Source organism: Anopheles ziemanni, chromosome 2 (genome assembly GCF_943734765.1).
Source record: "Anopheles ziemanni chromosome 2, idAnoZiCoDA_A2_x.2, whole genome shotgun sequence".
NCBI classification, from domain to species: domain Eukaryota; kingdom Metazoa; phylum Arthropoda; class Insecta; order Diptera; family Culicidae; genus Anopheles; species Anopheles ziemanni.
Window position 1 is genome coordinate 87,066,149 of NC_080705.1, and position 17,690 is coordinate 87,083,838.

General features: G+C 42.4%; 1 protein-coding gene across 1 annotated transcript; it reads left to right on the top strand.

Moving 5' to 3' along the window:
- Positions 1–1,857: 1,857 nt before the first annotated feature.
- LOC131294639 (uncharacterized) lies at positions 1,858–13,759 on the top strand. The gene is made up of 2 exons (XM_058322683.1): positions 1,858–2,919; positions 13,700–13,759. The coding sequence occupies exons 1-2, from the start codon at positions 1,858–1,860 to the stop codon at positions 13,757–13,759; spliced, it is 1,122 nt and encodes a 373-aa protein (XP_058178666.1).
- The last annotated feature ends 3,931 nt before the right edge of the window (positions 13,760–17,690 follow it).

Sequence of the window (17,690 nt, forward strand, 5' to 3'; positions counted from 1 at the left end):
TTTTCCGCTTTGCCTCTATCAGCTGGCCAGCGAAAGGTACGGGCATCAGTTCGCAGCAGTACAGCCCAACAGACTCCAGACCATTTGCACAGCTTTCACTGGTGAGACCTGAAGCACTAAGCTGGTACAAAAACTCGTTCGTTCTGAAAAACTTTCGTAACGTTTCACAATCGAAGCGGTTGCCTCGTAAATCTAACTGCAAAAGGTTTCTGTCGAATAGCAGCTTGTGGCTTATAAGCACTATCTCGTTGAAGCTGGCATCGAACTTCCGAACATTTTCTGCAACCTGGAAGGCTACCCCAAGGTAAACGAGCTTGTTCGAGGAAACATCCAATAGTTCCAGGTTTGGAAACGTGTAATTCTCACTGTTGATAACGTCCACGATGAAATTATACTCTAAATTTAACGTAGATAAAGTACTATGACTTTGCAACAGTTCGCTGAAGTCTACCATGGTGATTTCGTTCAGTGAAAGATCCAAGTTAGAGACCCCATTTCGACACTTGGAAGTCAGATCTGACAACGCGGATATTCTATTGTTGGCTAGAATGATTTTCTTTGGAGCTCCACCGATACAGATTAGTTTCGAAATACGATTGTTTGGGGCCAGAAGGCTCTCGATGGACGGTCCTACGAAAAGCTCCGACACAAAATTGTTGCTCAAGTCCAGATGCTGAACCGTGGATAGGGAGCTCAAGTTAACGATCCCCGTGATAAAGTTGCTCGATAGATCTAAAATTTGTAGACTCTCGAAGCCTGCCAGATCATCGGCATTGAAATTGTTCAATGCATTACCACTCAAGTCTAGCTCCTGTACAACTGCCCGCAACGGTCCGATGCTGTCGAGAACATGCTTTAAATTGTCATCCGTCACATCTTGCAGCTTGAACTGGTTGGCTAGTTGTATCACTTGTGGCATCGTACCTCGCACAGCGGCAACGGTGCTGAAAAGAATTGTTTGTTATTCGTAATGTACCATGATTTTAAGCATGCTCTTACTAAACCAGAAAAGCACAAATAAGCGATGTGTTTAACCGCGACATGGTGTTTCGTCTTTCAGTGATCACGTCGCATTTGGAACTAATTTTAAACCGTGATTGTGTGCCATAACAGGAACAAGTCACTGAAGAGGTTCGATTACAAAACTTTAGGTCATCCGGAAAGGGCAGAACGTTGATTTGGGGCTAAAAAAAATGGTAAACATATATTGCCGCTTCGAACAACTATGTTCAAACACACTGATAAGAAACGGTTCGTTCTGGGGGTTTTGCGTCAAATTATCTCCATTGATTCTATGTTCGACTTACACGCTTTGCTCCTAATCTATCAATCCCTAGCCGGTTTGAAACCTTAACCTCACCTTACACACCACAATCTCTGTGGACTGGCAATTTGAAAAACCCACGTTATCATTGTTTCCGGGACTTCCACTGGAACCAGACATGGTCCCAATAACGCACAACCCAAACGGAAAAAGTGTCAATAGTTGAATCAACAAAATAAATATGGCAACGATGTGCTCTGTCACCTTCGTTTGTTGGGCTGTGATAAGCTGGTAAGAATTCGCAATTAAGTTCGAATTTGAACAACATAAAAATGTTTATTTATTTAAACAGCATTCTCCTCCGGTGTGAATCAATCGCGAGTCAAAGCAATGAGGATGATAAAGTGACTCCAGCATCAATTGAGCATAAGTCTTCTCTTTCTCAAATGCCAATACCTTGCGATAGAGGTACAAAAATCGAGGATTGTGTGTTTAGCCATGCGTTCATTATCTCGAGAGATTTTGAATACTATTTTGGAAGCAATAAGACGCAGCTTACTGGCAAGAAAAGGATCGCTTTTTCGTCATCAACAATGAAATGGATTCCAAAGCAACTGTTACACTCGTTTCCAAACGTAGAAATACTGCATCTGGAAAATCTACAAACTAAAACCGTTAAGTCGGAAGCTTTGCGTAACGGTACCAGGATCAAACGGTTGTACCTCGGCAAAAATAATATCGAAGCTCTGGATGATGATGTGTTCGATGGTCTTCATTCGGTGGAGCATATATCTCTTGCCGAAAATCGACTTGCTGCCCTACCGCCAACCTTATTCCAGCAAACGCGCAAACTGAAGACACTCACAGTTGCTGGTAACAATTTGGAACGAATCGAAGATGGGACTTTTCAGTTGACAACCGAACTCAAGTACGTTAACATTTCCAACAATAAAGTTAACTTCTTCAGATTGGCTCTGATTCCAAGCCTTCTTGACATCGACGTGAGTTACAACAAGCTTGAGGAGGTGGCCTTGTCACAGAGAGTCCAATATCTGAATGCATCACACAATCTAATCGGAATCGTGACCGGATTCAGCCGAATGTTGAGGGTACTCGATCTGACGTCCAACAACATTCAACAAACTCGTTGGGTCCAACAGTTTCCAGGGCTGGTCGAGCTTTACCTTTCGCACAACCAATTGCAAGAAATAGAGTCCGAGCCATTTTTGCAGCTAGAACGTCTGCAAATCTTACTACTGAACAACAACCAACTGTTCACCGTCGATACTTCGATGGACCTGCCGATGCTGAGAGTGTTCGATCTATCGCACAACAATTTGGTAAATCTTGACAATACGGCATACCACCTGAATAAGCTTGAATCGCTTTCACTCGATCATAATTCGTTGGTGATGATTACACCAAGGGTCAAGAACAACCAGATACGCATTTCACTCGCTTCTAATGATTGGGATTGTGAAAATTTGCGGACACTTACATCGGCCCTGTCTAAAACTGCCATCAAAGATCGAGATGAAAATTGCGCTACACCGTACGAAGAGATCGGAGGCATTTGCTGCCGACAAAACGCGGGAACTCCGTATTTGGAAAGACTTCTAGAAATAAACAAAGAATCCCGTAAATGCGAGGTGGATGTAAGTTTGTTTCAAAACGAAACTAAAGGCACATCAAGTGCAAGTTATCAAGAACAGTGCAATGATGTTTTGTTGTTGCACGCAACAGTATCGGAGATAAACGCATTGCATAGAAATATTGTGAATAAGTTCGAAACAACAAACGTAACTAAATTCAACAACACTTCCATGAAGCTTGCAGAATATTGGTCACACTCAATCTCGTTTCTAAAGGAAAGAAACAAATCGAAAAATGATCAGGCAAGGGACCGTTTAACTGAACTCGAAAACAAGAGAATCCAAATTAAAGAGTTAGAGAGGGAAATCGTAGCGTTGCAAGCGATGTTGATTAAAAAAGTAACTTTATCTAAATATTTACGCAAAACTAACGATGTTACAATGTCATCCAACGAAGAGAAAGCCATCATGTAAAATATTTACCAAAATTAAAATATGACTATAAAAATCACCTCACTGCTTCTTAAATTACCGCAAATTAATCGTAGTCCGTAACATGTTCAACGTAGCAAGTGTCTTTCAACAAGTGTCATCGGTCCCCTTTCCGGAAATATCCCCTCTATTGGCATCAATTTGTCTGCCAGCCTAATAGCCGAAGATGCCAAAAATCTGTTCTACAAAGTGTCACTCACTTATTTGTTTCTTTTGTACACGCCACACTTCCAACCAATATCCTTTCCCCACTTTTGCTTCTTCCGAACAACTTCACAACAGGTGTGCTCCATGTGCCGTCTAGTGTGAATACAAGATTCCAACATGTGTTTTGGGCGCGATCCAAAATATGGCAAATGGACTGAACCAAAGTCGGTAGGGGATCGGTTGGATTCGGTTAGTTTGTTGTAATTGTGGCATGGACATGTATAAGTCCGGTCTCATGCTTTTTGAAAGAACCAGTTGGCTTCCGACTGTGGCAAGCGATGGGAAGAAAAAAACACAAAGGAAAATTTGTCTGATCCTCTCTGAAAATTGAATGCCCACTTCAAAAGTCTCACACAATTCTTGAGAAACGTCACATTCTTACCGTATCATTCATGTTCAACGAAAGATAATTTCTAAACGATTGAGTACGTACACTGTACTTTTATAATTTTGAACATTGAACATACATCCAACACTGGGCGTGTCCTTCTGACCTTGTGTGGGACATCTTTAGCGAACGGAGGATGGATATCAACAAGTTTAGATGCATGAAAGAAAGAAAACAACGAAAACGCATTGCACGAACACAGCGGTTAGGCAAGACAACGCCTCGTCTTGCATATTAAATCGCACAAGAAGCGTACCTGTTACGCTGAATATATGAATATACACCATCAAAATAATTAAAATATGCATTGATAGTCCCAGCATGTATTCAAGGGTTCAAAAGACTGATTTAAGAACCAGATTGCAGTTTCAGATCAACAAAAAATTCCTGAATTTAGAATTCCTGAAATGAAATCTATTTTCGGCAGCCATGTTATTATAACGAGAACGAAACCAAAATGTAGTATTGATATCTTCTTCAAATCAATAGTTATTAAGGCAGCTTGGAAGCATGAACGTTTAACTAGTATGTGGAAATAACAATCACCAAAATATAAAGCAAATCAAAGTTTCAGCAGGAACTGACTATCGAATGAAATAAATTATGCAACACTCGTGTTAGTGTCAGTATTCATCTAAATTACTCCTAATCTCAGAAAAACGGACAATTTTCCTGCATTCACCCTCCGTTTACTATTTACTCCCTACTTAAAGCACAATAGTTTTTTTTTCGAACCAATGTCCCCCGCAGCTAGTAGCAATTAATCTTGGGCGATTCATCCCTTTTTTGTTGCCAAAAACTGGGATAATTAACGGTGACATGACCATTGTCACCCCAGGCTCCTGGCATATCCTCGGTGGCTAATTTATACCATTTGCTTAATTCACGTCCGCTTAACGTTATGGACCATCGTGCATCGTGCAAACGTCGAAAGTGGCCTCCGGAAACACGAAAACGTCTACGAATGGACCATAATCGATGAGGTTGACGACACGCGAGCCGTTATCATGCTGCGGTACAATGCGCAGATTATTTAAAAAACAAAAAAATCACAGCCATAACGATTATACTAAAATAAACTAATAACAAAAACCTTGTTTACTTAATGTTATTAATGTTAAAATAATAAAAAATACTAACATGTAATATCGATAGAATAATTAGTAAAACAATCTTCAAATACAGATTTCCCAACAAACAATATCTCTCAATGAATATTTTCGAGTGAAAATTTGTATAAGCCCATTAACTTACACTTGGTAAGCATACATCCCAACTACGTTAATTTTCGTTTATTTTCCTCACAAGGACATTTCCTTCCACCAAACAAAACGCCCTCGTTCTAGTGTCCGCAGGCATGTGGCTTCTGCACCTAAGCCAACGCTTACGGCGTGCCTAATAAAGTGTTGTGATTCATCATAGCGATATTCCGCTAGTGTCCATTCCATCGCCGAACGACGTCCAGTCCGCAGCGCCACTTTCGATTGCTAACGACCATATTGGGCGCCTCCATTGTTCAGACTTCCTTCCGAAGAGTCCGAAAGTTGCGTGTTATGACCGGGAGTAGCTATCCACGGAAGACACTCCTCGCCACCGAAACATTCATCCTCGCTGTTGACGGAAATTGAATGAAGCTAGAGGATCATGAATAAAAGATAGCGATCAATGTTTCTACTCGAACCTGAGACACTCCTTGGAGCGGGAGTGAACACTCGATACCAAAGACAACGGGACATAGAGCGTTTCGAACTTGCAGGACTATATGCTGGCATAAACCTCCGTATAGGGTATCGTGTGGCCACACGATTGACCCCACCAAACCGAACCGTTCGAGTACCTGCCCAAGGCTCAAGTGGCTTCAGCCCGGGCGGACATTCGGGAACCGGTCGATGACTGAGCTTCTGTTTACTCTTTGGATTTTTCCATTGAATTATTGATCGACTCCTGCCATCCGCGCGAGGGCGAGGACGTGTGAAAGCAAACGTTTTTCCAAACGGGTCTGAAGGTTAAAGCGAGCCATGTTCCGGACATGTTTGAATTAAGCCCAGCCCGGCCAATGCCCAGCACCGGATGGCGGAATGGCGTGTGGGTGTGATTTACAGGTTTTATTGATCGGCCCGATAGACTCCCGAGGCAGGATAACGGGACGGCTATCTGTAATGACCATCTAAAGTGCCCCGAGCTTTTCTTTGCCCACTCGGCGCCAAACAGTCGACCCAGGATGACGTATGGAGTAAATATTGTGAGCGAACCATGGATCACCCGGCAACCAAGCATCTTTGTCTAACGAATAATAATGCTTCGTGATCGTACAATATTGTACACAGATAGGTAAATCAAAAGTGCTTAAAATCAAACATAAACACGCTTCACAAGATCTTAAACCGCGTGAGTTCGTTTTCCGGAAACGTTGCTTTAACTCCTTCAAAAACGCCCTTGGCCGGCCTAGGAAGCTCCGGGCTCGATTAGGGAGCCATAAAGTGAGCAATGCGAACGAGCAAAAAACGAGGTGTTGTGTGAACGTGTGCACCGGATGGCAATCGAGGGAAAAGTTCTGTTTTTATTTTCCGCTTTGCTCGCTCGTAACCGGTTGTTGTCTACCCCTTCCTTCGCTTCCTCCGCCTCCTTGAACAACACACTCGACAGCAGAAGCTGGAAAGAATGGCGCAGAGTACTCTGCGAAGATGCAACAAGTCAAGCGTTGCAGTCTGCGGAAGCTCTTTTTCTTGAATTGCGGAATCCTTTCCACTTTGGCTCGCTTTCCAAGGAATGGTTGCCATTTCAAGTGGAACTAACAGTTGCTGTAGATCTTGCAGCAAAAAACACAAAATTGTGGTAATCATCCGGAATTTTCTTACCTCACTAATTCAACAGTTTGCTTCACATATTTTTTTGTTTACAAGCTTGATGTATTTTACGTGCTGTTTTGTGCACCATAATGCAGCATAAAAAGTTCTAAAGCTAAAAAATAATTAATCCTTGCTTTGTTTTTCTTCTGTTTTCTACCCTTCAGCATCAACCGTCGGATACATACAATGTGCATGTGGTATAGGACCGGTTACCGTTGCTCCAATTTCAAGCCTCACACTAGTCCTTTAACCCGAACATTGGACGATCATATATCTCGAGAAGCGGATTATCGTCATCCTTACCGCAGGTTTCCCCGTGGCGAGAGCAGATGGACATTAAATCCCGGACAGTGGCAACAAACCCGCAACCTGAACCGTGCTCTGCTGATAAACCCAACCACATTGGGTTGGCCCTTCCCTTGGGGTAGTGCGATACTATTTCTTCATCTTTGTTCTAAAGTTACTTACACGCTGCGACCGCAAGCACGTAGCCGCACCACCACTTAATCCCTTATATCTGGAGTCCGGCTAAGCCCCCCCCAGCTGGAAAAGCCGTGCAGATACTTTCGATGCAACGTTCGTTAAGGTACGGTACACGTGCCTTCCTGTCCGATTTTACGGGTAATGAAGAAAAAAACCGGCTCACTTTTTCATCCTACCAACTGGAAAAGCCAGCTCTCTTGGGCAATGTGTGTGGGGCTCGAGCAATGGGGCAGTCTATATTTATGCCGCGCTATAGGTCCGCGGTTGGTACTGACAAAGCTGACCACAATGTTGCTCGTGATATCGTGAGTGTTTGGCCGAGGATTTGCAGGCTTTTATTGTGGTACGCTTTCGCTGTTTCATTAAGCACCTACGAAGACATTTTATTTTCGTGAAATAATTCTTCTTTCTTGTTTCATTCTTATACAAAGCAGTCGGCTATCTAAATCACTCCTGGAACATAAATATTTTAAAAGATGCTTATTTATTCATCTAATGCTATGAAAGCATTATATTATTCAAGAAAGTCTTCAGTTAAAACTCGATGCCTATCCTGCAAAGAAATCATCAAAACTTCGCTTTTAAAGATAAAATGCCTTCAAAGCTCGCGAACTCCAACTCCAAAGAATCCCCCCCGAAACGAACCAATCAATTGACCATTCCTCATTAAACTTGCACCGCATTAATGGAAAGTACGAACACGGACAAAACTCATCAAAACGAGCCGTAGGCTGGTGGGGGTGCGGGCGCATACTTCTCTGCCAAAGACGAAAAACATAAAAAGGATGTTTCCTTTGCTGCTGACGGATACGGCTCGATGGCTTCAGGAAATAGACTGCCTCCAGGACCCTCCCGGAACCCCGGAAACGCAAAACCGGGTCGAACGAATAAGTTATGCGCCGCGGCGAGCGGAAATTTTGCGAGAAATTTCTACGAATGGAATATTAAATTAAACGCAAATTAGAAGCTCAAGTGAACGGAAAACCAGATCGATTCAACGCTCCACTTCCCACCGCGGAATGGCCGATCCATCGCATCGGGGTGGTATCGGGAAGAAGCATTAAAATCAGCGATGCTGAACGATTGATTTTTTGATAAATTGAAAATAAAAATGTTCACCGAAGCATTCCCATAACGCTTCCAAACGATTCCGGCCTTACAGTGTTTATGCAGATTTGCCTGCTCTGTGTTTGTAGCGTGATTTTTATATGAAAATTCGATACGAATAAATTAATCCAGCTCGTATTTATTCGATTGCTTCAAGCAAATTAACGGGGCCCAATTTTTTGCTCTCAGTGCAAGAGTAAGAAGTTCTTAACTTTGTGTCATTTATTAAATATTTGTTCACTAAAATGCAGGTAAATTTATCCCCTTATAGTATTTGTGAAACGAGAAGCTCACCTGATGCTTTAAGAAAAAAATGATGACATACCTGGAAAGAGAGTAAAAAAAGGATTATTAACTACTATTATTCCCATCGTCATTTTTTAGTGCTGATATTTGAAAATATTGTTGAGTTTAACATTGAGTGAGAGATAAAATTCAAACAATAACTCTAAAGCAACAAAAATGATTTTTTCGTCTTATTTCTTCTTGCCATTATTAGGTTCCGAAAATTTAATTTGCAAATCTTTTAACTTGACATTAAACACGAACTTTTGACATACTTTCAAGGAATGAAATGGTAATTCAAAGATTTGCCATAAAGAATAAACCCCGTTTCGTCGTTTCGATCGGAAATGAATATTTAATCGCATGCTTTACAATAGATACAATTCTGATTCGACCGGAAAATCGTATCGCCTTCCCATGGCACGTTTTGGAATTCGAATTACTGACATTCATTTCAAGCAACGCCACATTGCTGCCAAGTACAGATTTATCTATCACACCGAGTGTTCGAGTCTGAATTTCGACATCTGGGACATAGACAACGTCGTATTTTAGAGATAATTGCAGCTCCCGCATGTCAAACGGAAACACTGAGCCTTGTCTTCACCGAGAAAGAACCGGTGGTGCCATTAACATTCGATTTTCTTCGTCAATCCATTATGGAGCGGCCTTACAAAGATGGCTGCTGTGGTCCATGCTGAACGGAGGGAACGAATTTACACGAATCATTTGCTAACGAGGGGTTAGTATGGGCCCGAAAAATCAAGAACATATTTTCCCTTATCCAACAGCATTCTTTTGGTCCCAGAGACCGTAGAGTTGGAAGCAGTGTCTATGTTCAATATGTTGCGTAAATAAATTTAAATCCCCACCGTGCGGATGACAGAAGAGCAAACGAGCCATGGTTCATGGCTTTGGAGAACATTGTGCGACAGCATTTCCCTGAAACGTTGTCCCTCCAGTGTCGCATGCAACCGTTTAAGTTTTCGACACCAGATCTCGATCGGATTTTTGCTTTCAACTAAGTGCCCCCGAGATACGACACGGGCGTACTAATTTATGTGTCATTTATCCCCTAACGATTGGTTTTCGGTGGGTAAGTGTTGTGCCGCCACTCGCGCTTAGTGCTAATCTACGATTGAGGTTTTAAGCAACATAACACTCTACCTATCGCACCGAATACCCTATCTGCAAGTTGCGTTCTGAAGGGACCCGACACCCGTCTCGGGCTGGGGCCCAAGTTGTCTAAACGGCGACTTCTTTGTGTCGTTTCTGCGGGCGGACTTAACCGAAGCCAGTGACCCAGTGAATTGCTGGCTCAGTTCTCACCCCGCCACCGACCGGCGAGACGACGCGATGCCGAAGAAGAATGCCTCTCCACGGACCCATATCTCGGGGCAGTGGATAAGGGAATTTATAACGTAACGATGGTGCGCATTATTACGCAGGATTAATGAATGCATTACCATAAATCCACATTTCGTTAGCGCCAGTGCGAAATGCGGCGGTCCTTGGCGGAGGTCACCACCACCGTCGGTGGAAGGTGTAATGAGGCGGCAAAAGGAGAGGGCCGGATCGTAGCCAGTGGTACGCTTTTGGAAAGCGAAATCGATTTGCATATTTTATTCCTACCGAGCAGTGCGTCTCCGTGCGAATCTCTGCAAATAAGAATATCTAACGGCGACTATCGTGAGACATAGTGCAGCATTCTGGTTGGCAAAGGTCTTCAGGCAAAAGGCCATGCACTGGAGGTCAAAGAAGCTATTTGAAAATTGTTAAATGTGTTGCGAAAATCTAAACGATTGTTTGTAACCATTCGACTTGCCAACCAGAATAGAAGCTAGGATTTGCTGATCACAAAAATATTAAATACGGTAACCATGACAATGACATCGATGATGATGGTTTATGTTATTAATCCAAGGATACTTTTCTTCAAAATAATACACTTTCTTGAGAGAGCAGGAACATCAAAACCCTATCAACATAATTTATCTAAAATGTCAAATTTTTATGAGATTCTACAGATAAATAAAAATTCTATATAGTTTAATGAAAGAAAATTTATTATACGTAGAATATTACCTACATTTAATAAAACGCCATTAATACCAAACGAATCTGTCTCCTGAACTCCTCTCATCGTGATTCCGACCTTCTGACAGACGAATGAGACCCAATAAATCATTCGATGACCCATCGAGCCTTCCAAATCCTAACAGCTAATCGATAGGATGCCAATGGCTTCTGGACAGGGACTAGCTCAAATCAGCTGAGTCCCTTTTCTTCCCAGGCTTCGATGACACTTCATCACTTCGCCCGATCGATCGAGTATCACCTGTCAAACAGATCGTCGCTTCGGAACGGGCAATCAGTTATCCAACGACTCGACGATCAATCAACCGGTTCCGGAAACGTATTTCGCTCGGCGGTAGCACCGGTTGACCGGTAAATGTACCGCACTTTCACCGTCAGCTGACTTGGCCACCGGGCAGAGCAGAGTCCCACGACCGGGACACCGGACGAACGATGCAAAACGTCCATCCTCTATTTTTCACTTTCAATTTTTTGGACAAGCGCCACGCGATTAATGGCGCCTCCTATTGCCGTCCCACTTCCACCTTCTCAACGGACTTCTGCAAAATAACACACGACGGCGAATGTCCTCTGAATAGCGCACAGTGCCGGGCACGCGGCTGGATGCAGTCCACAATGTCGCAAATGGACTGAACCAGCACACACATCGTTCCCTCCGAACTCGACCAGGATGGATTGGCTTGTTGATTCGTCGTGCTGCGGCATACAGATGTATTTGTCCGCTGTCATCTCCTCCGGGGGTGGCATAAATATGTGCGTACTCCAAAGGCCACCCGTTGGCCCCCGGTTGGCGAACGCGGTACCGGATGCGGTTATGATGGATGCTAAAGGCGGCTCGATTTGCATGTTCTGGCAAACGTTCAATTCTGGCGACTGGTGACGCTGGACGCTCGATCTCATCTGCCCTGCCCTGTCCCGCTCCTTAGCTCTGCTGCCGTAACAGACGGCACCGAAATGCGACACATTCCCATTCCGTACTCTCGCTTTCCGAACAAACATACCGACGGGCTGGAATATGCTGACTCCGTAGGATATGCTCTGAATGAAAACAACATCTTTCTTCGTGAGCCTCCACTTTACAGGGCGCATATCCATATGGGCAACACGCGCGCACCGAATGCTTTCATCGGGCGTACCTCATGCTCGGAATCTTAAGTAAAAATTATTCGATGCCGAACACAGGCGCTTCTCTGTTCTTAATACACCGAGCACGACTTCGACATCACTTGACCTTGTGAGAGTTTTATTTATTCTTTTTTTTTATTCTACCCGGGAATGACCGATATCAACGCGAATGCCATGGCGGGGAAAAGAAAGGCTGAAAAATAACCATATCGGCGTCAGGATGGTTTGTACGCTGGCGTCGCTTCTTGCATATTAAATCAGCCGAAAAGCCCTACTTGTTGAATGCTTGGATTTAGGGGGCGTTCTGTTTAAAATTTTATGTTAAGCCTCGTTTTATTCAATCAGTTTTCACTTGACAGTTTCCTTTTGCCTACCGTGTTAACCCCACCGGTTGAATTGTCTTTTGGAACCATTTGTTTTGGGATTAAAAGCAGACCAATGCGGTCTGTACCGCAACCAACATGCCTTATCCATATACGCTATAACCTTATGTTCTTACTTCCATTACTTGATAAACAACGTTCATCTTGAATTGGTATCATTTTGTTGATCCTTGCTTATTGGTAAGGATTAGATATTTTGCAGCAATGAAAACTTCACTCGATATATTTTGCGAAAGCTAAAATGGTTATGAAAATTTTATGAATACTTATATTATGTAAATTAATTTATGACCAGCATTATACAGATATTTGTTATCCATTTTTAATGAAAAGACCCAGGACTTTTTCCCAACCAATATTAGCACACGTAAATTTAGACCTTACTAGAATTACTAATTAAAACATAACATGTTCAGGACTTTCCACATGTCTAAACTAGCATTAAGTGCTTAAACTAGTGTTACGGGCAATCGATATATTATTGACATATTGTTTTATGACATATTGTTATTGACATATTGTTAATTGTTGAAGAGTAAAGAGTTGAAGAGTAAATAACTTCAATCAAGACAGTTTCTCTCCTTTTAGTTAAATAATTGTCAATTTCTGCGCAGAATAACAACAACATCTGATTTGACCAACTAATTGCAATAAATAAATATCCATACGTAAATTAAACCGATTTATCGCGTAATCCAAAAACCATCTTTCCTTAACAAACGATTTTTGAAACTCGACTTAACCACAAATTAAAGTACGGTAAGAAACAAGCCAAAGAAGCCGTATCCATTTTAGGAGTTGAAGAAAAAGGACTCGTTTCTCGTCAGCATACCCACTGTACGTGCATATCGGTTTGCATTATTTGCTGCTGCTTCAATAACAACAACTGCAGCTAGCTGTATGTCTGTAACCGTGAACCCATCCAGTATCGATTGGGACTGCTTGTTACATTAATAATGCAGCTGCATGTTGCTGCCGTTACGGGTGCCGGGTAATCCGTTCCAGAGCAAACAGTTACCTTATGTTCCGTTTTGCTGCGAAATAACGGAGCGTGTGTATTTGTGAAACAATCGGTTAAAAAGACACGGGGCAGGTGAAAACAGTACTGTTCATAACAGTTTGGTGAATTGGTGAATTGGTTTGTCAACTTCAATAGGTTGTAATAGTTTCGTTACGTTATTTATCACCTTAATTCGTTCACACGTTTTTTTTAACAACTAATTTCATTATATTTTCGGATTTCCCCTCAATCTAAATGATCTGTCTACTATCTTCTTACCGAATTAGTTCTTATTCCATCCGGCAAAATACGCTCTATGCAGGATGTATCATGTCCGCCTATTATCATAATCAGACACTTCGAGGCGTAACGCTCACGACTCAGTCCGAAATTTCCCGTCCTTCCCAACTTATTCGTGCTACCCAAGCTACCGACAACTGCCACAACGAGGGGAATCCCACCAGATAAGGAGCTGAACGAATCTTAATGCCATGGGTCAGTGTGTGTTTTGCTTCCAATGCAATCATTGCTTCCAACTTAGAAATCTTCTTCCCATTTGTTCTCCACAGTTCTTGTTGTTGTATTATCAGCGAGTGTGCTGATTTATATAGACACAATCGTATGCAATCATCAGTCAAATGAAATTGAAAAACGAGAGAACGTTTTATAATACAGTAAATTCAACTTGGTTTTTGCTCCTATGAGTTCTGTTTTATTTACTCAGATTTCAACATTTCTTTGCTGCACGTTTCATGCTACTTTCCCGCATTCATTGTTGTTAGAGTTTTGGTTAACGTTTCCTGTTTGGTCTTCAATTCCGCCAAAGTGCTGTTGACTTTTTGCAGGGCAATATCTGCATCTTCGTTCAGTTTATCTAATCGTTCCTTTTCCTCAAGCTGTTGTTCGATCATTTTCTGGTAGCTCTCTAGATCTTTAATTGCCTGCCTCTGCTTATTTTGCTCTTCGGTGTTCCTATTTTCAAAAAATTCCACAATCTCATCGGTCATCTGCAGAGTATTTTCGTTGTACTTGAGCTCCAAAGTTTGGGCTTCCCTTTTCAACAGGTTCTCAAGCCCACGGATAATATGCATTTTATCTTTCAATTTATTCTCGAGCTCCTGTTTGGTCACATTCAACCTTGCTTGTTCACGCCTTTGTTGGGCAGCCAAATCAACTTGCGTATTGTACTTCTTTAGGATGGCCGCAAGTCTTTGCGATCTTACCGCATTCTCTTTTTCACACCGCTTCTGGTCCTCGGCGCCGTTTGATGGGGTAAACAATGAGTTTTCTTGGCGTTTCAGAGCGATTAAGCGATCTGCAAAGGGGGCGCTGAGGTTCTCACAGCAGATACCTTTTTCTTGTTTATTATCACATTTCGCATCCACAAGCGATAGAACCGATTTGGTTCGGGTTAGATACTTGTGCAACGTTTGACACTGGAATTCGTTATTCCTCAAATCAATTTTATTTGCGGGAACATTGAACTTTTCGTCGATCAACACCAGCTTATTGTTGCTCAGATTGATTTCCGCATTTTTTGCTACACTTAGAGCGAGACTCATGAATGCGATCTTGTTGTTTTGCAAATCCAACTTTCTCAGTTGTGGAAACATGGCAATATTGGAGCCCTTCACATCGTAGATAAAATTTAAACCTAGGTTCAAGGTTACCAATGTATCTCTCGATTCTTGCAGATGATCAAAATCGATTGCGTCGATGTCGTTCAACTCCAAATTTAACACTTCTAACCCTCGCCGGCAGCCATCCGAAAGATCAAATAAATTGTTGAATTTGTTGCTAGCCAAGAAGAATTTCTTCCCTTGCTGCGAACCTGCACAGGATACACTTGTAATGTTATTGCTGTCGGCGTATAAATCCTTTAATGAAGAGCCCACTGCCACACGACTGATATAGTTATTGCTCACATCGAGCGTTACTAGTCGAGTTAGGCTGCTCACATCCACTTCTCCGGTTATGACATTCGAAGCCAGCTTCAACTCTTGCAGATTGGTAAAACGCGTGAATTCACGAGCATCTATTATACTCAGCACATTGCCGCTCAAGTCCAGTGATTTGACAGTCCAGGGATTTCTGAAGCTCGCAAGGGCATTCCTCAAATCTCCATCGACAACATTTTCGATCTTGAAGTTTCCAGAATTCCTAGATGTCTCATATACCTGATACACCTGGCTCTGAACTACCGTTGTGATGCTAAATAAAACAGAGAAATTTCTGCATTACTAAGAAAGCAATTCGAACCATGTTTATAGAAGCAGTTTCATTTCACACTTTTTCTTACCATATGAGAAAAAATAAAACTCCATAGGCTTGCCTGGGCACCATTTTCGCTGAAACGTCTTTCTCGATTCGTGTTTCGCTTTCAACTGATCGTTCTTGGTTGTGCTAAATTGCTACTCGCGTGCATCGTCCAACCGATCGGCTTATCATCCCGGGGAATTCCGGATGATAACCGCCGTACAAAAGGTTATGTTTTATTGACATTGAAGATGAATCCTCCCAAGAGGAGCTCCCAAGAGGTGCTCCCAAGAGTATTTTTGAGACATAGAAATACCCGTGCCAATGAGGGTTGACGATACCATAATTGGCATGTTTGTTTCTGATTATAGAAAAATCACGTCAAGTCACACTCTGCAAGTTGATAATAAGCATTTTAAAATACAATCCCGTTATCGGATGGACACTGGTTAGTTTTATTCCTTATTATGTTTTTCATTCATGTATGCCATTCTTACAATAAAGATCAAATGCATGGATCAACACTCGTTTCCTCCTAGATCGTACCATGACTAACATTTCCACGTTTCAACACAAATCTACGCGCAACATAGATTTGCTTCTCATGTTTTATTTATATTTAACAATATTCAGGCATACTACGAGTATTTTTAAGGTGCTTTTTTGGTTGACATGTGGTTTCTAAGTTGATGATTGTTCAGTGCAAACTGGTAAATCTCAAACTGGTCATACGAAGTGCTTAAAGAACATCACCCCCCAGGGCACATCTTTGACCCACGTCATCACATTCTCTGCAGCATCATCCTATCGGCCAAAAGTGCACACTTTATGCTCTTCGCGACACTCGGTAAACAAGATGATAAAAATAATACGCGAAAACCAGGTCAGCAAAGTACACCCAGCATGAAATCGCAATGATGATGATCACAAAATGCTAAAGCGCGTGCTTGAGACGGTAGCCTTTTCGTAATTCGCAAGCACAAGCATTGCCTCGGTGTACTTTAGTACATTGCAAATGCATGACGAGTATTCAGTACACAACGGAAACCAATGATCAATTGTATAGACGGGTTCACCACTGCATATTATGGGGAAAATGTAAAACAGTAACATTGCAATTCATCAACCATAACCTTTATACAAAACAACATCTTAGACTCCACACCGTCTTCCATAAGTGTGTGGTTTTTGTAATCGACTAACATATTAAGCATCGACATGATAACGTTCAAACCAAAACCCCTGGACCGTTCGTCCACGTCGGTGTGAACGAGGGTTATCAAAACTGCTTGTCTTTGCATTCCGCTTTCAAGCAAATCTTTGAAAAAAATCGACAACTGGCTATACTTAACCTAGACCAGCGGTTCCCAAACTCGATTTCTTTACATTTCATTCTTCAAAATATCAAAAATTTAAAAAACAAAAAATGTTCAATGTTTTACATCTTATTATTTGGTAATTTAAAAGGCCATTGATTTTGAATTTGACACCCCTGGAGTCACACGAACGTCGCGTTCACATCGGAAGATGGCACTCTACGATCGGGAGCGAAGTACGAAAATGTCTTCGAAGATCAGTAGGCCCTTCCACATGCTGTTGGAGCAGCTGGAAGGGCATGAGTAATCGTGCCAACCATGGACGAAGTGCCTGTTGAAGTTGAAGGTCAGTCTCACGCCCTCTGCACGTTCCACCTCAACGCCAACCAACCACTACTCCTCCGGCCAACCGCAGACGCGGAGTGATCGAGTTTCTTCACGCGCCAACTTCTCCGTGCGAAACCGCACTGCTTGTTGTCCAAGCAGGAGATGTTGTTGCGTTTCTTTCGTACATCTGTTTCAGTAGTGTTTCTTTCCTCGACGATGCACCCGTTTGGGTACCGTGTAGGTTCGCCCAAACCGGATGAAACCGAAGCCTCGGGAACTGGCCAGACAGGCCGTCTTCCGTTGGTGAGTTGTTTTTTTTTTTTTTGCAGGCATGCATTCCAAAACAACCCAAACCCCTCCTTCAGCCATTGTTGTCTGCCATGTTGGTTGTGAAGAAAAGAAAAAAGGGGGCGTCGAGTGACGCGAATGATGTGATCCCCCACCCTCCTTCGACAGTGTTTCGGTCTTATAAGACATTCTTGCCTATCCGATCGCGATCGCGTCGATTGCTCATTGTGC

Coding starts and splice junctions, on each gene's coding strand:
- LOC131294639 (XM_058322683.1), top strand. CDS start 1,858: ATGAAATGGATTCCAAAGCAACTGTTACACTCGTTTCCAAACGTAGAA. Junction 2,920..13,699: donor CCCGTAAATGCGAGGTGGAT/GTAAGTTTGTTT, acceptor GTGCTACCCAAG/CTACCGACAACTGCCACAAC.